General features: G+C 45.7%; 2 protein-coding genes across 5 annotated transcripts in view; both read right to left on the bottom strand.

Moving 5' to 3' along the window:
- Positions 1–23,367, bottom strand: part of FER (FER tyrosine kinase) — a 485,813-nt gene that overhangs the window by 411,259 nt on the left and 51,187 nt on the right. The gene's annotated exons all lie outside the window — the stretch shown is intronic.
- On the bottom strand, positions 20,471–21,632 carry LOC138665268 (uncharacterized). Its single transcript, XM_069752595.1, has 2 exons — positions 21,520–21,632; positions 20,471–21,375 (listed from the first exon to the last, which is right to left on the bottom strand). The coding sequence occupies exon 2, from the start codon at positions 21,228–21,230 to the stop codon at positions 20,655–20,657; it is 576 nt and encodes a 191-aa protein (XP_069608696.1). The 5' UTR covers positions 21,231–21,375; positions 21,520–21,632; the 3' UTR covers positions 20,471–20,654.

The raw sequence follows: 23,367 nt of genomic DNA, 5'->3' as shown, positions 1-23,367 counted from the left end.
CAAGTAAAACGCACTACCGTTGGCTTTTCCTCTGCTGGTTAGTAAAATTACGCGGGAGCCCACGCCATTTTTTTTTTAATATAAAACTAATGAGAATCTGTCACCTCATATTTCGTACATAAACTGCGGCCACCGCCATCAGAGGCTTATCTACAGCATTCTGTAATGCTGTAGATAAGCCCCCGATGTAACCTAAAAGGTAAGAAAAACAGGTTAATTATTCTCACCCGGGGCGGTCCCGGTTCAGCCCGGTCCAATGGGCTTCGCGGTCCGGAACCTCCCATCTTCATACGATGATGTCATCTTCTTTGCTTCCTGCCGCGGCTCCTGCGCAGGCGTAATTCTCTGCCCTGTTGACGGCAAAGCAAAGTACTGCAGTGCACAGGCGCCGGGAAAGGTCAGAGAGGCCCGGCGCCTGCGAACTGCTGTACTTTACGTTGCCCTCAACAGGGCAGAGAATTACGCCTGCGCAGGAGCTGTGGCAGGAAGCAAAGAATAGGATGTCATCGTATGAAGATGAGAGGCCCTGGACCATGACACGCATCGGACCAGACCGAACGGGGACCGCCCCTGGGTGAGTATAATCTAACTTGTTTTTCTTATCTTTCAGGTTACATTGGGGGCTTATCTACAGCATTACAGAATGCTGTAGGTAAGCCCCTGATGGCAGTGGCCGCAGATTATATACGAAATATGAGGTGACAGATTCCATTTAACCCCTTCCCGACCTTTGACGCCACGTAGGCGTCATGAAAGTCGGTGCCAATCCGACCCATGACGCCTATGTGGCGTCATGGAAAGATCGCGTCCCTGCAGGCCGGGTGAAAGGGTTAACTCCCATTTCACCCGATCTGCAGGGACAGGGGGAGTGGTAGTTTAGCCCAGGGGGGGTGGCTTCACCCCCTCGTGGCTACGATCGCTCTGATTGGCTGTTGAAAGTGAAACTGCCAATCAGAGCGATTTGTAATATTTCAACTATTATAACGGGTGAAATATTACAATCCAGCCATGGCCGATGCTGCAATATCATCGGCCATGGCTGGAAATACTAATGTGCCCCCACCCCACCGATCGCCCTCCCCAGCCCCCCAATCTGGCCGGTCCTCTGCTCCGGCTCCCCTCCGTCCAGTGCTCCGCTCCCCCCCGTGCTCCAATCACCCCCCCCGTGCTCCAATCACCCCCCCCCCCCCGCACTCCGATCCAGCCCCCCCCCCCCGCCCCCCCGGTGCTCCGTTCCACCCCCCCGTGCTCCATTCCAGCCCCCCCGTGCTCCGTTCCACCCCTCCCGCGCTCCGATTCTCCCCCCCCCCCCCCCGTGCTCCGATCCCCCCCACCCCATCATACTTACCGATCCAACCGGGTCCCGTCCGTCTTCTCCCTGGGCGCCGCCATCTTCCAAAATGGAGGGCGCATGCGCAGTGCGCCCGCCGAATCTGCCGGCCGGCAGATTCGTTCCAAAGTGCATTTTGATCACTGAGATAGATTATATCTCAGTGATCAAAATTAAAAAAATAATAAATGACCCCCCCCTTTGTCACCCCCATAGGTAGGGACAATAAAAAAATAAAGAAATTTTTTTTTTCCACTAATGTTAGGGTAGGGTTAGGGGTAGGGTTAGGGGTAGGGTTAGGGGTAGGGTTAGGGGTAGGGTTAGGGGTAGGGTTAGGGTTAGGGGTAGGGTTAGGGGTAGGGTTAGGGGTAGGGGTAGGGTTAGGGGTAGGGTTAGGGCTAGGGTTAGGGCTAGGGGTAGGGTTAGGGCTAGGGTTAGGGTTTCGGTATGTGCACACGTATTCTGTTCCTCTGCGGATTTTTCCGCTGCGGATTTGATAAATCCGCAGTGCTAAACCGCTGCGGATTTATGGCGGATTTACCGCGTTTTTTTCTGCGCATTACACTGCGGTTTTACAATTGCGATTTTCTATTCGAGCAGTTGTAAAACCGCTGCGGAATCCGCACAAAGAAGTGACATGCTGCGGAATGTAAACCGCTGCGTTTCCGTGCAGTTTTTCCGCAGCATGTGTACAGCGATTTTTGTTTCCCGTAGGTTTACATTGAACTGTAAACTCATGGGAAACTGCTGCGGATCCGCAGCGTTTTCCGCAGCGTGTGCACATACCTTTAGAATTAGGCTATGTGCACACTGTGCGGATTTGGCTGCGGATTGGCCGCTGCGGATTCGCAGCAGTGTTCCATCAGGTTTACAGTACCATGTAAACATATGAAAAACCAAATCCGCTGTGCCCATGGTGCGGAAAATACCGCGCGGAAACGCTGCGTTGTATTTTCCGCAGCATGTCAATTCTTTGTGCGGATTCCGCAGCGTTTTACACCTGTTCCTCAATAGGAATCCGCAGGTGAAATCCGCACAAAAAACACTGGAAATCCGCGGAAAATCCGCAGGTAAAACGCAGTGCCTTTTACCCGCGGATTTTTCAAAAATGGTGCGGAAATATCTCACACGAATCCGCAACGTGGGCACATAGCCTTAGGGTTAGGTTTGAAATTAGGGTTGTGGTTAGGGTTGTGATTACCAGGGTTTCAAACCAGGGATTCAAGCTTCAGGAGGCTAATTTGCATATTCCAGGTGCCTTCTGGGAGAAGCGAAGTCTCCCTAAGCTAGAAGATCGTTGGGTACAGCCGGGATCAGCTGCTTCGAAAGCATCACCAAACCAGGGATTCAAGCTTCAGGAGGCTAATTTGCATATTCCAGGTGCCTTCTGGGAGAAGCGAAGTCTCCCTAAGCTAGAAGATCGTTGGGTACAGCCGGGACCAGCTGCTTCGAAAGCATCACCAAACCAGGGATTCAAGCTTCAGGAGGCTAATTTGCATATTCCAGGTGCCTTCTGGGAGAAGCGAAGTCTCCCTAAGCTAGAAGATCGTTGGGTACAGCCGGGACCAGCTGCTTCGAAAGCATCACCAAACCAGGGATTCAAGCTTCAGGAGGCTAATTTGCATATTCCAGGTGCCTTCTGGGAGAAGCGAAGTCTCCCTATGCTAGAAGATCGTTGGGTACAGCCGGGACCAGCTGCTTCGAAAGCATCGCCTTACGGCGCGCGAATTTTTGCCTGTAGGACATTATTGCAAGAGAGCTTGGCTGAGTAGATTACACAAGAAGGAAAACACACAGCAAGTCAGCAGGATCTAGGAGCAACATGGCAGATGTGACAACCTACATGGTGAGCTGCAGCATGTGCTACATGTTCACAGATCGACCAGAAGAAGAATCCAATTTCACCTGTCAGAAGTGTAGACTAGTGGCCCTTTTAGAAGAAAAGGTGCGGGGTCTGGAAGAAAGAATAGCAACTTTGAAACTCATCAAAGAGAATGAAGACTTTCTAGACAGAACAGAAGCATCTCTACTGGTCACAGAAGGTGCAAAAAGTGTCAGAGAACCTCCAAAAGCAGATGAGTGGAAGCATGTGACCAAAAGAAGCAAGAAGACCATGGAGAAATCACCAACCACACAACTGAAGAACCGATATCAAATCTTTGTAGAGGATGAAGATGGCACACCTAAGAATGAAGCAATACCAGCAAGCAAAAAAGAAAAGGGCACACAGCAACAAGTGACAGCAAAAAGTACAGCCAAGAAGCAACGAAGAGTGGTGGTGGTGGGAGACTCACTACTGAGAGGCACCGAAGCAGCCATCTGCAGACCGGACATAACTGCAAGAGAAGTATGCTGCCTTCCAGGTGCGATGATCAAGGATGTGACCGATAGGATACCAAAGCTCTTCAGCTCCAAGGACGTCCACCCATTTCTTCTGATACATGTTGGCACCAATGACACGGCAAGGAAGGACCTACCGACAATCTGCAAGGACTTTGAAGAGTTGGGGAAGAAAGTAAAGGAACTGGATGCACAGGTAGTTTTTTCTTCTATCCTTCCAGTAGACGGGCATGGCACCAGGAGATGGAATAGGATCCTTGATGCAAACAACTGGCTAAGACGATGGTGCAGACAACAAGGATTTGGATTCCTGGACCACGGTGTGAATTACTGGTATGATGGACTCCTCGCCAGAGACGGACTACACCTCAACAAACCTGGGAAACACACATTCGCCAGAAGACTCGCTACACTCATCAGGAGGGCGTTAAACTAGAAGAAGAGGGGACGGGAAGAAAAACATTAGACTCGAACAAAGACGACCCAGGAAAACATACTCAGAAGGGAGGTAAGAACATTTCTAAAACAATCCACAGTGAGGAGATTGGAACAAAACAAAATCCTCTAAACTGCATGCTCGCAAACGCCAGAAGCCTGACAAACAAGATGGAAGAACTAGAAGCAGAAATATCTACAGGTAACTTTGACATAGTGGGAATAACCGAGACATGGTTAGATGAAAGCTATGACTGGGCAGTTAACTTACAGGGTTACAGTCTGTTTAGAAAGGATCGTAAAAATCGGAGAGGAGGAGGGGTTTGTCTCTATGTAAAGTCTTGTCTAAAGTCCACTTTAAGGGAGGATATTAGCGAAGGGAATGAGGATGTCGAGTCCATATGGGTTGAAATTCATGGAGGGAAAAATGGTAACAAAATTCTCATTGGGGTCTGTTACAAACCCCCAAATATAACAGAAAGCATGGAAAGTCTACTTCTAAAGCAGATAGATGAAGCTGCAACCCATAATGAGGTCCTGGTTATGGGGGACTTTAACTACCCGGATATTAACTGGGAAACAGAAACCTGTGAAACCCATAAAGGCAACAGGTTTCTGCTAATAACCAAGAAAAATTATCTTTCACAATTGGTGCAGAATCCAACCAGAGGAGCAGCACTTTTAGACCTAATACTATCTAATAGACCTGACAGAATAACAAATCTGCAGGTGGTTGGGCATTTAGGAAATAGCGACCACAATATTGTGCAGTTTCACCTGTCTTTCACTAGGGGGACTTGTCAGGGAGTCACAAAAACATTGAACTTTAGGAAGGCAAAGTTTGAACAGCTTAGAGATGCCCTTAATCTGGTAGACTGGGACAATATCCTCAGAAATGAGAATACAGATAATAAATGGGAAATGTTTAAGAACATCCTAAATAGGCAGTGTAAGCGGTTTATACCTTGTGGGAATAAAAGGACTAGAAATAGGAAAAACCCAATGTGGCTAAACAAAGAAGTAAGACAGGCAATTAACAGTAAAAAGAAAGCATTTGCACTACTAAAGCAGGATGGCACCATTGAAGCTCTAAAAAACTATAGGGAGAAAAATACTTTATCTAAAAAACTAATTAAAGCTGCCAAAAAGGAAACAGAGAAGCACATTGCTAAGGAGAGTAAAACTAATCCCAAACTGTTCTTCAACTATATCAATAGTAAAAGAATAAAAACTGAAAATGTAGGCCCCTTAAAAAATAGTGAGGAAAGAATGGTTGTAGATGACGAGGAAAAAGCTAACATGTTAAACACCTTCTTCTCCACGGTATTCACGGTGGAAAATGAAATGCTAGGTGAAATCCCAAGAAACAATGAAAACCCTATATTAAGGGTCACCAATCTAACCCAAGAAGAGGTGCGAAACCGGCTAAATAAGATTAAAATAGATAAATCTCCGGGTCCGGATGGCATACACCCACGAGTACTAAGAGAACTAAGTAATGTAATAGATAAACCATTATTTCTTATTTTTAGTGACTCTATAGCGACAGGGTCTGTTCCGCAGGACTGGCGCATAGCAAATGTGGTGCCAATATTCAAAAAGGGCTCTAAAAGTGAACCTGGAAATTATAGGCCAGTAAGTCTAACCTCTATTGTTGGTAAAATATTTGAAGGGTTTCTGAGGGATGTTATTCTGGATTATCTCAATGAGAATAACTGTTTAACTCCATATCAGCATGGGTTTATGAGAAATCGCTCCTGTCAAACCAATCTAATCAGTTTTTATGAAGAGGTAAGCTATAGACTGGACCACGGTGAGTCATTGGACGTGGTATATCTCGATTTTTCCAAAGCGTTTGATACCGTGCCGCACAAGAGGTTGGTACACAAAATGAGAATGCTTGGTCTGGGGGAAAATGTGTGTAAATGGGTTAGTAACTGGCTTAGTGATAGAAAGCAGAGGGTGGTTATAAATGGTATAGTCTCTAACTGGGTCGCTGTGACCAGTGGGGTACCGCAGGGGTCAGTATTGGGACCTGTTCTCTTCAACATATTCATTAATGATCTGGTAGAAGGTTTACACAGTAAAATATCGATATTTGCAGATGATACAAAACTATGTAAAGCAGTTAATACAAGAGAAGATAGTATTCTGCTACAGATGGATCTGGATAAGTTGGAAACTTGGGCTGAAAGGTGGCAGATGAGGTTTAACAATGATAAATGTAAGGTTATACACATGGGAAGAGGGAATCAATATCACCATTACACACTGAACGGGAAACCACTGGGTAAATCTGACAGGGAGAAGGACTTGGGGATCCTAGTTAATGATAAACTTACCTGGAGCAGCCAGTGCCAGGCAGCAGCTGCCAAGGCAAACAGGATCATGGGGTGCATTAAAAGAGGTCTGGATACACATGATGAGAGCATTATACTGCCTCTGTACAAATCCCTAGTTAGACCGCACATGGAGTACTGTGTCCAGTTTTGGGCACCGGTGCTCAGGAAGGATATAATGGAACTAGAGAGAGTACAAAGGAGGGCAACAAAATTAATAAAGGGGATGGGAGAACTACAATACCCAGATAGATTATCGAAATTAGGATTATTTAGTCTAGAAAAAAGACGACTGAGGGGCGATCTAATAACCATGTATAAGTATATAAGGGGACAATACAAATATCTCGCTGAGGATCTGTTTATACCAAGGAAGGTGACGGGCACAAGGGGGCATTCTTTGCGTCTGGAGGAGAGAAGGTTTTTCCACCAACATAGAAGAGGATTCTTTACTGTTAGGGCAGTGAGAATCTGGAATTGCTTGCCTGAGGAGGTGGTGATGGCGAACTCAGTCCAGGGGTTCAAGAGAGGCCTGGATGTCTTCCTGGAGCAGAACAATATTGTATCATACAATTATTAGGTTCTGTAGAAGGACGTAGATCTGGGGATTTATTATGATGGAATATAGGCTGAACTGGATGGACAAATGTCTTTTTTCGGCCTTACTAACTATGTTACTATGTATGTTACTATGGCTACAGTTGGGATTAGGGTTAGAGGTGTGGGGGGGTTAGTGTTGGAGTTAGAATTGAGGGGTTACCACTGTTTAGGCACATCAGGGGTCTCCAAACGCAACATGGCGCCACCATTGATTCCAGCCAATCTCGTATTCAAAAAGTCAAATGGTGCTCCCTCACTTCCGAGCCCTGACGTGTGCCCAAACAGTGGTTTACCCCCACATATGGAGCATCAGCATACTCAGGACAAACTGCGCAACAATTACTGGGGTCCAATTTCTCCTGTTACCCTTGTGAATCTAAAAAAATGCTTGCTAAAACATAATTTTTGAGGAAAGAAAAATGATTTTTTATTTTCACGGCTCTGCGTTGTAAACGTCTGTGAAGCACTTGGGGGTTCAAAGTGCTCACCACATATCTAGATAAGTTCCTTGCGGGGTCTAGTTTCTAAAATGGGGTCACTTGTGGGGGTTTCTACTGTTTAGGCACACCAGGGGCTCTGCAAACGCAACGTGACACCCGCAGACCATTCCATCAAAGTCTGCATTTCAAAAGTCACTACTTCCCTTCTGAACCCCGACGTGTGCCCAAACAGTGGTTTACCCCCACTCATGGGGTATCACCGTACTAAGGAGAAACTGGACAACAACTTTTGGGGTCCAATTTCTCCTGTAACCCTTGGGAAAATAAAAAATTCTGGGCTAAATAATTATTTTTGAGGAAAGAAAACGAATTTATTATTTTCACGGCTCTGCATTATAAACTTCTATGAAGCACTTGGGGGTTCAAAGTGCTCACCACACATCTAGATAAGTTCCTTTCGGGGTCTAGTTTCCAAAATGGGGTCACTTGTGGGGGGTTTCTACTGTTTAGGCACATCAGGGGCTCTGCAAACGCAACGTGACGCCCACAGAGCATTCCATCAAAGTCTGCATTTCAAAACGTCACTACTTCAATTCCAAGCCCCGGCATGTGCCCAAACAGTAGTTTACCCCCACATATGGGGTATCACCGTACTCAGGAGAAACTGGACAACAACTTTTGGGGTCAAATTTCTCCTGTTACCCTTGGGAAAATAAAAAATTGCAGGCTAAAAGATCATTTTTGAGAAAATAATTTTTTTTTTTTTTTTTTCATGGCTCTGTGTTATAAACTTCTGTGAAGCACTTGGGGGTTCAAAGTCCTCACCACACATCTAGATTAGTTCCTTTGGGGGTCTAGTTTTTAAAATGGTGTCATTTCTGGGGGATCTCCAATGTTTAGGCACACAGGGGCTCTCCAAACGTGACATGGTGTCCGCTAATGATTGGAGCTAATTTTCCATTTAAAAAGCCAAATGGCGTGCCATCCCTTCCGAGCCCTGCCGTGCGCCCAAACAGTGGTTTACCCTCACATATCGGGTATCAGCGTACTCAGGACAAACTGGACAACAATATTTGGGGTCCAATTTCTCCTATTATCCTTAGCAAAATAGGAAATTCCAGGCTAAAAAATCATTTTTGAGGAAAGAAAAATTATTTTTTATTTTCATGGCTCTGCGTTATAAACTTCTGTGAAGCACCTGGGGGTTTAAAGTGCTCAATATGCATCTAGATAAGTTCCTTGGGGGGTCTAGTTTCCAAAATGGGGTCACTTGTGGGGGAGCTCCAATGTTTAGGCACACAGGGGCTCTCCAAACGCGACATGGTGTCCGCTAACAATTGGAGCTAATTTTCCATTCAAAAAGTCAAATGGCGCGCCTTCCCTTCCGAGCCCTGCCGAGTGCCCAAACAGTAGTTTACCCCCACATATGAGGTATCGACGTACTCGGGAGAAATTGCCCAACAAATTTTATGATCCATTTTATCCTACTGCCCATGTGAAAATGAAAAAATTGAGGCGAAAAGAATTTTTTTGTGAAAAAAAAAGTACTTTTTCATTTTTACAGATCAATTTGTGAAGCACCTGAGGGTTTAAAGTGCTCAATATGCATCTAGATAAGTTCCTTGGGGGGTCTAGTTTCCAAAATGGGGTCACTTGTGGGGGAGCGCCAATGTTTAGGCACACAGGAGCTCTCCAAACGCGACATGGTGTCCGCTAACGATGGAAATAATTTTTCATTCAAAAAGTCAAATGGCGCTCCTTCCCTTCCGAGCCTTACCATGTGCCCAAACAGTGGTTTACCCCCACATGTGAGGTATTGGTGTACTCAGGAGAAATTGCCCAACACATTTTAGGATCCATTTTATCCTGTTGCCCATGTGAAAATGAAAAAATTGAGGCTAAAAGATAATTTTTGTGACTAAAAAGTTAAATGTTCATTTTTTCCTTCCATGTTGCTTCTGCTGCTGTGAAGCACCTGAAGGGTTAATAAACTTCTTGAATGTGGTTTTGAGTACCTTGAGGGCTGCAGTTTTTAGAATGGTGTCACTTTTGGGTATTTTCAGCCATATAGACCCCTCAAACTGACTTCAAATGTGAGGTGGTCCCTAAAAAAAATGGTTTTGTAAATTTCGTTGTAAAAATGACAAATCGCTGGTGAAATTTTAACCCTTATAACTTCCTAACAAAAAAAAATTTTGTTTCCAAAATTGTGCTGATGTAAAGTATACATGTGGGAAATGTTATTTATTAACTATTTTGTGTCACATATCTCTCTGGTTTAACAGAATAAAAATTCAAAATGTGAAAATTGCGAAATTTTCAAAATTTTCGCCAAATTTCCGTTTTTATCACAAATAAACGCAGAATTTATTGACCTAAATTTACCACTAACATGAAGCCCAATATGTCACGAAAAAACAATCTCAGAACCGCTAGGATCCGATGAAGCGTTCCTGAGTTATTACCTCAAAGGGACACTGGTCAGAATTGCAAAAAACGGCAAGGTCTTTAAGGTCAAAATAGGCTGGGTCATGAAGGGGTTAACAGTTGCTGTTTGGCTACAGCCTAAGTAGGTTTGTTCTGTTATGCTCCTACAAAGGCTGGTGACAATGTGTGTATAGGTTTGTGTGTGTTTGTGTTTACTTATTGGCTTAGTAATGAGGGTATCAGGCTGACACCTTTTCCTTACTAAAGGTACCATCACATTAAATGACGCTGCAACGATCTAGACAACGATGCCGATCGCTGCAGCGTCGCTGTTTGGTCGCTGGAGAGCTGTCACACAGACAGCTCTCCAGCGACCAACGATCCCGAAGTCCCCGGGTAACCAGGGTAAACATTGGGTTACTAAGCGCAGGGCCGCGCTTAGTAACCCAATGTTTACCCTGGTTACCATTGTAAAATTTAAAAAAAAAAAAACACTACATACTTACATTCCTGTCACGTCCCCGGCATCTGCTTCCCTGCTCTGTGTAAGCGCGCTTGCCGGAAAGCAGAGCGGTGACGTCACCGCTGTGCTTTGCTTTACGGCCGGCGCCGACACTGGGGGAAGCAGGGAAGCTGACGCTGAGTAACGTGACAGGAATGTAAGTATGTAGTGTTTTTTTTTTTTACTTTTACATTGGTAACCAGGGTAAACATCGGGTTACTAAGCGCGGCCCTGCGCTTAGTAACCCGATGTTTACCCTGGTTACCAGTGAAGACATCGCTGAATCGGCGTCACACACGCCGATTCAGCGATGTCAGCGGGTGATCAGCGACGAAATAAAGTCCTGGACTTTCCCCAGTGACCAACGATCTCCCAGCATGGGCCTGATCGTTGGTCGCTGTCACACATAACGATTTCTTTAACGATATCGTTGCTACGTCACAAAAAGCAACGATATCGTTAACGATATCGTTATGTGTGACGGTACCTTAAGCCTAGAGCTATGTGTCAATGACAGCTGCTGCTCTAATCCCATTACCCTGATGCCACACTGCATCAGCATGAAATAGTGGTGTTGAGCCAAGTAATCACATCACAGAACTTTTTTAAAATAAATATCTCTTTTTAGCTAAAAAAAAAAGTATTCATTGCTGTACAAAAACGCATGTAAAACCAGATACAAAAACGCGCCTTTTTGCAGCAGCGTTTTTCCTGCCAAGAGATGCAGAAACCTTTCAGAAATTTCTGCAAGCAAATACTCGATGTTCGCACATAGCCATCTTGCGTTTTTAGTGAAAAAAGCAGGTACAGCAGGACTTGAAAACCTATTTAATTTTGTGACTTTCCCAAGTTTAAACCATAATGTGTTTGTCTCCTCACCTGAGAATAGCAGTTAGGATTAGTAAAGAGTAATAAAATTAATGATGTGTATAAAGTAAACGTTGGCTGACCAAGGTGTGAAATTGAACAATACCTAACCAACTCAAGGGCTGACCAAAGTGTAAAAGTAAACAGTCTCCAAACTCAATGCACTGCTAATGTCTTAAGGTACCTTCACACCGAACAACTTTCCAACGAGAACGACAGCGATCCGTGACGTTGCAGCGTCCTGGATAGCGATCTCGTTGTTTTTGACACGCAGCAGCGATCAGGATCCTGCTGTGACATCGCTGGTCGTCGCTGAAAGTCCATGTCATGATCTGTACTTTTTCCCTGTCCTGTATTTGAATAATATGCCATTTGATGTATGTAACTGTTCTCTGGTTTCTATTAGCTGTAATTTATGTATTCTCTTGTGCTGGGAGTTCACCTGTAACAATATGTCTCCTTCCCCCAATACTTGCAGCCCTAAGCTCTAATGTAATTAAGCTTTGTCAACATCACTAGTGGAGGAATAGCCATTCTTCCTCACAGCAGGTGGCTAGTCAAATGTTCATATTACATAGACTGCCTGGAGCCCACCAGTCTAGAATCTTCTGCTGGACCCAACCATTGAATAGAAGGTGTAACCCCTACCCCTTCATGGGCGGATCCCAGGAGCTCAGACAATCCAGTCTTATTTTGAGATCAGATGTGAGTTGATCCTTGAAGGAGAAGGAGTGGGGATTCTTAGCTGAGGCAAGACCCCATGTCCATCTGGGACTGCAGAAGCGAACGGGGCGAGACTTGAGCTGAGGACATATCTCGTCGTTCATGAGATTGTTTTGGGATCCCTTGGACTAATTGTGGACTATTGCTTTGTTACCTGGCACAAGGATTATCGGGAGGTGCCCCTGAACATGTTCCATTGGACTAATTGTGGACTCTGTAGATCTACCTGCATGTGTTGTTCCAGCATTCTTGATAATAAATCTGTTGAATCATCCCTCGGCCTGTTGTCCCTTCTTGCTCTGCCGTACACCCCGTCACAAACTGGTGGCAAGCAGTGGGACCAGAGCAGAAGGAATGGAGGACAATGGCCCAACATCGGGAACCAACACCGCAGAGTACAAGAACTGGACTTTGGGGAGCCTACAATCAAAGGCCCGTGAAGTAGGAGTCCGTTTTAAGGGACTCTCCAAGGAGCAGCTTATTGAGGCTTTGGAAGGAGTTCGCCTGCAAGATGACGCTGAGGAAGGACCCTCACAGCAAATGGAGGAAAGACTGCAGCCGGAGGTAAATACCCAAAAAAGTCAGTGGGTTGTGTGGTACGAGGAGGAGATGGCATTGCTGGGAGAAGAGGCCACCATGGACGATAAGAGGGAGGCCATTCACAGAGCTCAGGAGAGGGAGGCCATTCACAGAGCCGAGGAGAGGGAGGCCATTCACAGAGCCGAGGAGAGGGAGAGGGAGGCCATTCACAGAGCCGAGGACAGAGCTCAGGAGATGGCATTGCTGGAGAGGCAGATCGCTTTGGAAGCAGCTAGAAGCTCCAGACAGATTGTAACCCCAGCACCCACCATGAGGGAACTCCCCAGAGTGTCCCGCAAAGACTTCAAGCCCTTTAATGAGGCTGCAGGCGACATTGAGGGCTTCTTCCAGGACTTTGAGCATCAGTGTCGATTAATGGAAGTCCCGGAAAGGGACCGAGTCCGACATCTGGTAGGGCTCTTAGAGGGTAGAGCTGCCGCAGCCTATAGAGCTATGGACCCTCAGGGAAACTGTGAGTATGCAGAGATTAAACGGACTATTCTAGAACATTATGCTGTTACCCCAGACACTTACAGGACTCAGTTCCGTACTTTAGCCTGTGATGAGGAAGTGTCTTTCAAGATGTATGCCCACAGACTCAAACAAATATGTCATCGTTGGCTGTAGGCAGAGGAGGCCTTAACCTGGGAGACCTTCCTCCAGATTATCTTAAAAGAGCAGTTTTACTTCAAGTGCCCTGCTGAGATCCGGGAATGGGTGCGTGAGAGGAGACCAGCCACTGTGGAGGAAGCTGCAGCTCTAGCTGATGAGGCTCTCACCATCAAGCCTCAGTGGAGGGTTCTGTTGGAGGATGGAGAGAGGCCTACCAGCTCCACAACACCGGTGGCCCCCTGTTCTTCTGTCCCCATTGTTCCCCGTTCCTCTAAGCCACCACCTCATGCTGATACCCGTGTAAATGTGCCTCTAGTTGCTTCTACTGCGTTTTCTGGAATACGACGAGGAGAGGAAGTAGCAGAGCGCAGGTGTTATGGTTGTGGGCATCTGGGGCATCTGCAGGCCTCATGCCCAGCCAGCTCATGGAGAAGTCGTCCTCAAACCCCTAAAGCACCTTCAGGTGGAAGCCGGCCTCCAGGTTCCCTTACCCCTCGCCCAAGAGGACGCCTTGGATGGAGTGAGACCCAGCAGAGATGCTATCGATGTGGACAGCCGGGGCATCTGCAAGCCTCCTGCCCAGCTGTTCAAATGAGGATTAATCCTGTACCCAGTCGTATTATTAATTATGTACACCCAAGTGCCATGGAGGACAACGTGTCACCACTACGTGAGGACTGGCCTAGTGCCTCACCCACCCATGTTGCACCACTAGGAGTTTATGGTGTGCGACCTGCAGCTATGACGACTTCTGCTCATCGAGGTAAGCACTTGCAGGAGGTCGTGCTGGATGGACAGAGACTTATTGGATTTTGTGGCTCAGGGGCTTTCCTCACACTGGCTGATCCCCGAGTGGTTCGGCCTGAGGCAATCCATCGAGGACCTGGGATTGTCATTGAACTGGCTGGTGGACAATGGAGGACTATTCCCACAGCCACGGTGGATCTGAACTTTGGTTTTGGGGTCAGGCGATGTGTGGCTGGGGTGATGGGTGGTCTGCCTGCAGATGTTCTCCTGGGCAATGATGTGGGAGAGCTACGATGCCAATTCGTAGCTGCATGAAGCCACATGTAAGTTACGCTCTGCCTGTGTGTACTTAACCAGCGACCTGTAGAGGTCCCTGGTACGTACACAAATTGGGAGGGGAAGGGATTGTCATGATCTGTACTTTTTCCCTGTCCTGTATTTGAATAATATGCCATTTCATGTATGTAACTGTTCTCTGGTTTCTATTAGCTGTAATTTATGTATTCTCTTGTGCTGGGAGTTCACCTGTAACAATATGTCTCCTTCCCCCAATACTTGCAGCCCTAAGCTCTAATGTAATTAAGCTTTGTCAACATCACTAGTGGAGGAATAGCCATTCTTCCTCACAGCAGGTGGCTAGTCAAATGTACATATTACATAGACTGCCTGGAGCCCACCAGTCTAGAATCCTCTGCTGGACCCAACCATTGAATAGAAGGTGTAACCCCTACCCCTTCATTTGCGGATCCCAGGAGCTCAGACAATCCAGTCTTATTTTGAGATCAGATGTGAGTTGATCCTTGAAGGAGAAGGAGTGGGGATTCTTAGCTGAGGCAAGACCCCATGTCCATCTGGGACTGCAGAAGCGAACGGGGCGAGACTTGAGCTGAGGACATATCACGTCGTTCGTGAGATTGTTTTGGGATCCCTTGGACTAATTGTGGACTATTGCTTTGTTACCTGGCACAAGGATTATCGGGAGGTGCCCCTGAACCTGTTCCATTGGACTAATTGTGGACTCTGTAGATCTACCTGCATGTGTTGTTCCAGCGTTCTTGATAATAAATCTGTTGAATCATCCCTCGGCCTGTTGTCCCTTCTTGCTCTGCCGTACACCCCGTCACAGTCCAGAACTTTATTTGGTCGTTAAGCAGGAGGAATCACGCCGACCTGACAGCAAAAGCAACGATGCCTGCAATGTTTTTTCATGGAGCAACAACCAGCGAGAACGATAAGTACGCCACTGGATCGCTCCTGCATCGTTCTGCTATTGCCGTGTTTGACGTCTCCTAGCGACCTAAACAGCGACGCTGCAGCGATCTATATCGCTGTCTATATCGCTGCAGCGTCGCTAAATGTGACAGTACCTTTAGGTAAACTATGCCCAATCAATTCAACTTCTCCAGCTCCTAAATTAACAATTGAGTATTTTTTTCATGAACTCCTGGAAACTTTTTTGTTCAGAATAGTCACTTTTTTCAGACATGAAAATCTTTTTCCACTAAATAATTTGATCAAATTGCCTGTTTTTCCAAAGTGGTTTTATGGATTTTACATATGTCTTGCATTGGAGACTTAACATTTTGCATTGTTCATGCTTCCATGGTGGACCCAAAGCTGAACTTTGGGATCCTGAAAAACGCATCAAAACCTGCATTCTGCAAGCTTCTTTACTGCCAAGAGCGCCCATGGTCCTGTGTCCCCCAATGAGGCGAAGGAGAAAAACCAGCAGCAAAAACGCAATGTGTGAACTCAGCGTAAGACGGGTTTTATCCATCAACTGCCAGAGAGGAGAACCAGAGGGCAGGATGAAGGGTATATATCAGAACTAATGGTGTATTATGCTGTCTAGAGCAATATATAAGCTGCCCACATTATCTCCTTCACATCATAATACTAATCATACATTAAGGCCGGTTTCACATTTGCGTTTGTGTCCGCAGCGTTTTTACCGCATATATTCGCATGCGTTGTGCATTCCTATATTTAACATTAGGAACGCATGCGTTTGCGATTGTTCGCGTTTTACCGCGTTTGACGACGCATGCGTCGTTTCGTTGTTTGCGGTTTGGCGCGGAAATGCAACATGTAGTAATTTTTAGAGGCGTCAATTTGCCGCCTGGTAACGCATGCGGTTGAGTGCGCAAGGTTTGCGCCAAAAAAAGCATTGCTGTCTATATGAACACATGCGTTCACAAGCACATGCTTTCGGTTGCGTTTGCAGACGCATGCGTTTCAATTGAAAACAACATGTCTAGACAATGATAAGCCACCCCGCACATAGTAGGTGATAAAGGGAGGTAGTGGACATTTCCAGGTCACTACTCAGCAGACACTGAAGCAGAGCAGACAGACGCAAGCACCTTGGAGGAAAACAGACTCTGAACAATGTGAGTATATCCTAGCCAATGCCTTTATTTTCAAATTTTCTGTCTCTACATGTCCTAATTTCTTGCTTTTCTTTCTTTCTACATGCATCAGAATGTCTTCTTCATCGTCTCATGAGGAGTTTCTACCTGGGCCGTCAGAAGTCGAGCATGTGAGTGAGGTGAGTACTTGCCTCGTCCGATTGGTAAGTATTCACTGTCACATCCACACATGGGGCAATTTTTATTTTTCATTTTTTTAGAGCTCTTCATCTTGGGCAGAGATTGCCAGGAGCAGCGGAGTCAAGGTCTGGTGGAAAGACGGCAGCGGGTACGTATACAAGGCTGACTGTTTTTTATGTATCCTCAGTGACATACTCTTGAATCTTCCTTTCTTTCCATTCGTATTTCTTTACTTTTTTCTTCTGGAATGCTTTTGTATGTTGACTTTCCTATTCATGCAATTTCTCTGCATCTTTTTTCTTTCTTTTCCTTATGTTAATTGACCAAACTTTAATGACTATTTATTTTTTAGGTTTCACAACGGGAGGACGATCTGATAGAGAATTAACTCCTCATCGCCCTGGTCCAGGAGCGAGTCCCGTTGTGGGACACCCGGGATCCATTGCATTCAAACAACGTCACATTGCGGCGCCTATGGAATGAGGTGGCCAAAGAGCTGTGGTATAGCTGGGACAGCGCCCCGACTCGGGTCCGAAGTGCATTTGGTAAGTATTGCACTGCAGTGTGAAGCAGCAGAGACCTTGGCCGTGCTCACTCAACTGTGTGTGATGAAAGAAACTCTCAGGAGTTTCTCTCATCAAACACAGTTGTGTGAGCACGGCCCAAAGTCCTTTTTCTGACAAAAATTAATTTATTTTTTTGTAACAGTGGGCAAAGTCAAAACACGTTGGCGTTCGATTAAGGACCGCTACAACAAGGACCTGCGTCAAGAGAGCCGTGTTCCCAGTGGTTCAGGAGCAAGGATCCGAACGTACAAATACCATCGCGTTCTGGCATTTTTAAGACCGGTCCTTGCCCAGGGAGCGTAAGTATTTATCACGTGTATTTTGTTGAATTGCATTGCCATACTATGTATGTTTATATTCCACAGGATTTGGCGTCTTGTTAATATTTGGTAGTAATTTTCTTTTTCATTTTTTCACAGCACATGGAGCACTACTGTTGGCCCAGGTTCTGGAGTCGTCCTTCATCCGACAGCTGCGGACCTGTCCCAGCCATCCAGCAGCGCAGCAGCTAGTGGGCCTTCCACACTAACTGGAGATCAGGGAGCTGGTCCATCAGGTCTTCCCCTTTCGCAGTCCTCTTCCACTGCCCCTTTTTTGGGGGGCTCCTCCCGGCAGCGGCAGAGGGCTTCGGAGAGGTCACTCATGCCCGAGTTTTTGCACTTGAGCTCGGTTTTACACGAAGCAATCAAGGCTTTAGGTGACCGAATGGATGTTTCACATAACCTCATGAATGCACGTATCCAGGAGGTCACCAAAAGCCTTGATCAAGTGAAAGCCGACCTCCAGAGGCCAGCTCATCATTTTTTTTAACCAAATTGAGCAGGGCATGTCGGAACACCTTACTCCTGATCTCCAGCTGAGTGTCATGCGGGCCTGCAATGCTGCTTACGTGCAGGCTATGCAGCAGAGTCGGTATTTCCAGCAGACAGTAGTGGCATATCCAACTGTGCCTTCACTGTCACGATTAACTTCAATGCCGACCTCTGCTGCATACCACTGCACGGCCACCTCAATTCCTTCCACAGGCGGACACCACTACAGCGCCAGCACCATGACGAGTGCAGTTGGACATCCCACCGCAACCACCGTGACAACCGCTGCTCCTGCTTGGACCTCCTCCGGCCCCACCACGATGCAGCAGGACCCTGGCATGGCTTTCCGTACCGGCCCCACCACGATGCAGCAGGACCCTGGCATGGCTTTCCGTACCGGACCCACCACGATGCAGCAGGACCCTGGCATGGCTTTCCGTACCGCCCCCACCACGATGCAGCAGGACCCTGGCATGGCCTTCCGTACCGCCACCACCACGATGCAGCAGGACCCTGGCATGGCCTTCCGCTCTACAAGTGCCATGGACTCTGGCATGGCTGCACACTCTACGAGCACTATGGACTCTGGCATGGCTGCACCCTCTACGAGCACAATGGACTATGGCATGCCTGCACGCTCTACAAGCACTATGGACTCTGGCATGGCTGCACGCTCTACAAGCACTATCGACTCTGGCATGGCTGCACGCTCTACGAGCACTATGGACTCTGGCATGGCTACACTCTCTACGAGCACTATGGACTCTGGCATGGCTGCACGCTCTACGAGCACTATGGACTCTGACACGGTGCAGCCGGACCCCGACAGGTCACCCACCGCCACGCCATATGAGCTCACCAGTGCCTCCCAGAACCCGTCAAACTAAAAAAAAAAAACACACACACAAAAAAAAAAAAAAAAAAGAGAACTCTTAGCATTCCTCCCCCTTCACCTCCCATTGTGTCTGTAATGTTAGGTTTGTCTCACCCTTCCAGTGCGTCTCAAGCCTCTCATGTGTCAAGCCCCATCCCCGACCTACCAGACCCCACTAGTTTCATTGCCCCTTCTCCTGTCACCTCTGCGTCGTCCACGGTTAGCCAGGCCTCAGTGCTTCACACCCCCCATTTACATCACTCTACCCTAAGTCGGCGCAGTTAAATACATTTTTTTGGTTGTTAAAAAAATAAATACAATTTGATTTGCCACAATTATGTTTGGTTTATTGTGTCTATCGCCGCCGGCAACACACACCGTCATATCTCCAGTAGTTATTAGAAAAAAAATGCACCTTTGTGTGTCTTTAGTATAAAAATATGAGGTGGGCCCAAAAACAATAGATGTGTTATCTCCATAATCTCTTCTTTCTGCTGTGACTTCAGTTGCAGCCTGAAGAGAAAATGGTGGAAATACAGTGCAGAACTCTACTGAACTGGTCAGGTGTTAAAAAAAAAATAATTAGTTCTGAAACCTGACCTGGTGAGTAGAGAACTGCCTTGTATAACCTCCATTTTCTCTTCTGTGTACATTATCTATTACACACAAATAGAAGGGACAATGGTGGTCACACGGCATACCTGCACAGGTGACAGAAATAGTGAATTCATGAGGCTGTTATATGTGCATCATGAATTCATTATTTCTGACACCTGACTTGATGAGTATAGATCTCTTGAATGTGACAGTCATTGTCTCTTCAGTCTGTGTCCAATGGATACTGCTGAACAGAATCAGGACGCAATGACGTCAACAAGTGTAAAGCAACATGGCTGCCATAACACAAGCAGTATGTGGTCAGTGTTTTATATCAGTATTTGTAAGCCAAAACAAGGAGTGGAGCAATTAGAGGTAAATTATGATATTAACATAATAACTAGCACCTCTGCCTTTAACACCCACTCCTGGTTTTGGATTACAAATACTAACATAGTAACATAGTAACATAGTTAGTAAGGCCGAAAAAAGACATTTGTCCATCCAGTTCAGCCTATATTCCATCATAATAAATACCCAGATCTACGTCCTTCTACAGAACCTAATAATTGTATGATACAATATTGTTCTGCTCCAGGAAGACATCCAGGCCTCTCTTGAACCCCTCGACTGAGTTCGCCATCACCACCTCCTCAGGCAAGCAATTCCAGATTCTCACTGCCCTAACAGTAAAGAATCCTCTTCTATGTTGGTGGAAAAACCTTCTCTCCTCCAGACGCAAAGAATGCCCCCTTATGCCCGTCACCTTCCTTGGTATAAACAGATCCTCAGCGAGATATTTGTATTGTCCCCTTATATACTTATACATGGTTATTAGATCGCCCCTCAGTCGTCTTTTTTCTAGACTAAATAATCCTAATTTCGCTAATCTATCTGGGTATTGTAGTTCTACCATCCCCTTTATTAATTTTGTTGCCCTCCTTTGTACTCTCTCTAGTTCCATTATATCCTTCCTGAGCACCTCCTGATATTAAATACAGACCAAATACTGCTGGTTTTAGGACAGCCTTGGTTTGTAGAGGAAAACATAGGAGACACGGTCAACACAACCAAAACTAAAGTTTATTAATGAGAAATATAATTATCATTTCAGAAAATTACTTGTACAGATCTAATTACAACAGGACATTTACACAATATTGTCCTGCCATGACAGTCGTCCAATATCTGAATCAAAAAATGCAGCAAATTGGTCCCACATGTGACAACTGCTGCAGTTGACCGCAGCGGGTGATGATGGAAATCGGGCAGTGGGTGTGCAACTGGTTCATCCAGTTCAATGTTGGGTCGCTCCTTAGCCATTATGTAATTGTGGAGAACCACACAGGCTTTGACCACGTCGTCGACTTGTCTCCATTTTTAGATTAATGCCTGTTGCAAGATTGCGCCATTTTGAGACCAGAATGCCAAAGGAACACTCTACTGTTCTTCGGGCCCTGGTCAGTCTGTAGTTAAAGATCCTTCTAGTGTGGTTCAAGTCCCGACTGGAATAGGGCTTAAGTATGTTTTCACACATCTGGAAGGCCTTATCCCCAACCATAACAAATGGCAGCGGTGGACCTTGAGTGTTGGGGAGAGGCTGTAGCGGGGGAAAATTGAAATTTTTGTCATACACACGCCGGCCCATATCCGAGTTCTTGAAAGTCTGGGAATCGTTGCCACGGCCAAAAGCTCCAATGTCCACGGCGATGAAGCGACAGTTCGCATCAGCTATTGCCATGAGCACAACAGAAAAATATTTTTTATAGTTAAAAAACTCCGATCCTGTTCTGGCAGGTTTGATAATGCGGATGTGCTTTCCATCCACCGCTCCTAAACAGTTGGGGAAATCACACACACTCCAGAATTTTTCAGCAATTTCAAGCCACATGTCCGCGGTGGGTAGGGGTATAAACTCATCCCGGCGTACATTCCACAAAGCCCGGCAGGTGTCCGCAACTATTCCGGACAGGATGGATATTCCAAGCCGGTATTGGAAGTGGAGGGATGATAAACTCTCTCCGGTGGCCAGAAATCTGTAAGGAAAACAGAAACAAAAAAAATTACAATCTATTCTATTTATGGTGTGTTTACACTAAAGAAAGATAGGAAAATACCCAAAACATACATGTCTGAAAACACAAAATTTGGACTGTCATTGGTTTAGATTTGTAACGTACCTTAATGTAACCAGCAGACGTTCCTCCAGTGGAATCGCTCTACGGAGCTGGGTGTCCTGTCTCCGTATGGTTCCTTGGACACGAGCAAGCAAATCCCGGAACGGGTCCTTGTATATTCATGGAATTTCTCCGGGTTAGCATTAAGCTCGCCATACAGTGTGTGATAGGCTCCCCGCCTCTCACGTAGTTCGATTATGGGGTGTCTCCAAAAACGCAGACGTTGTCTACTTCTCCATCTTTCACGATTTCTGTCTTGCTCCCAAGCAAAAGCACAGGCAAGAAACAGCTTGATGCTTAAATCCAGGTTGAAATAAAAGCTCTCCATGCGAAGATCCTTCATGACACTGAATACAGGAGCAAAATCTGAAGATTACAGCTGTTCAGGGGTCTATATAAAGAAAGACTATAATACACGCCCTCTGTAGTCCCATTGGCGGGGTCTGGTTATCTAGATTTTTCTCTTGGGAAATTTCTCATCATGCGTACAAAAAACGCAAACGCAATAAAAAAACGCACATAAACGCGTACAAACGCGGCATTTTTGTAACCGCATGCATTTAAAAAACGCCGCGTTTGTACGCGTTTATATGCGTTTTTTCCACCACTTGCAGATGCGGAATAAATGCTGCAGATTTAAACGCAAATGTGAAAGTAGCCTAAATCATAATCTAGCCAAGCTAAATATCAATGAACCAACATCAAAGTTCTCCCTGCTATCAGGTTTATTTCATGCAAAAAAAAAGGTCAACAAAAACAGAGGAGATCAAAATCAATCTCCTCATCCTCAGGTATTCCATAGAAGATAAGGCATATAAATCCAAGATAAAGATAATACTAGCAAAAAGGAATGTATAGATAAAACTTAACTTTTAATGTTACCATACAAACAACATCAAAAATATTCAGACCTACCCTAACAGAAAATGTGTGTAATTAACAACCACAGTGATAGAAAAGTCAAATAAACCTATAAATATAGATGAAAGGCCGACAGTGGTCAGTCCTAGCTGAGACAGTCCACATATCACCAGACCCACCTCAAACAAAAATACAAAAATATACTGGGTCAAAGCCTGAATTGTGCAATGACCATGAGACATAGGGGAACAGAAACCGGACGATCTCACCCAAAGAGACGTAGCATGGTCCTGGGATCGTAAGTCATGTCACTCAGGTTCCTGATCATCATTCTTGGCAGTCAAAGCTGTCCCTGCGGAAAACCCTGTGACATGACCTTTGTATGTCCCATTTACTCCCGCCTAGACAATGGCAGTCCACAGTTCTCCCTAAATGAAATGAATAGCCCTAGACTTTCCCTCCATGCTTAATCCGATGAGTTTCTCCCAAACAGGGAAGTTCAGCATGTATCCACTTAGCCATAAAGTCATTCAAAATCAGACTTCACCCCCATCTATGAATTCATATAGCTGTATTGAAACATAATAGAAGGGGTAATTGAGGTATATAAAAATGGATGATCAGTCTAATCATAATCCACAGGACAAAATTTAATTAAATTACTCACTCGTCAGCATTCAGATGTACTACATCATCCATGATACCGCTTCTTTTCCTGTGCAATTCGCTCCCGGGTCTTAGACCATTTCTCTGTGCTTATTCTGAGGCGTTTCTCCCAGGGTTCGTCAGGGGAGTTCAGCATGTAGGGTAGTAGACATGTGGTGATAGGTCTAGATGATTTTTTTTTTTTTTAATTTAAAGGGCACTCTGGATTAATTTGATCTGCTTTGTGCAGAAACACTCATAAGTGTATATGTTTACGTTTTACTTTTGAATACAGTTCCACATGTCTAAACTTCCTGGATAGAATTATGAAAAATCAGATGGGGG

Source organism: Ranitomeya imitator, chromosome 1, assembly GCF_032444005.1.
Source record: "Ranitomeya imitator isolate aRanImi1 chromosome 1, aRanImi1.pri, whole genome shotgun sequence".
NCBI lineage: Eukaryota > Metazoa > Chordata > Amphibia > Anura > Dendrobatidae > Ranitomeya > Ranitomeya imitator.
Note: the sequence above shows the minus strand (reverse complement) of the source record. Positions and strands in the feature narration are given on the sequence as shown.

Coding starts and splice junctions, on each gene's coding strand:
- LOC138665268 (XM_069752595.1), bottom strand. CDS start 21,230: ATGTGGCTTGAAATTGCTGAAAAATTCTGGAGTGTGTGTGATTTCCCC.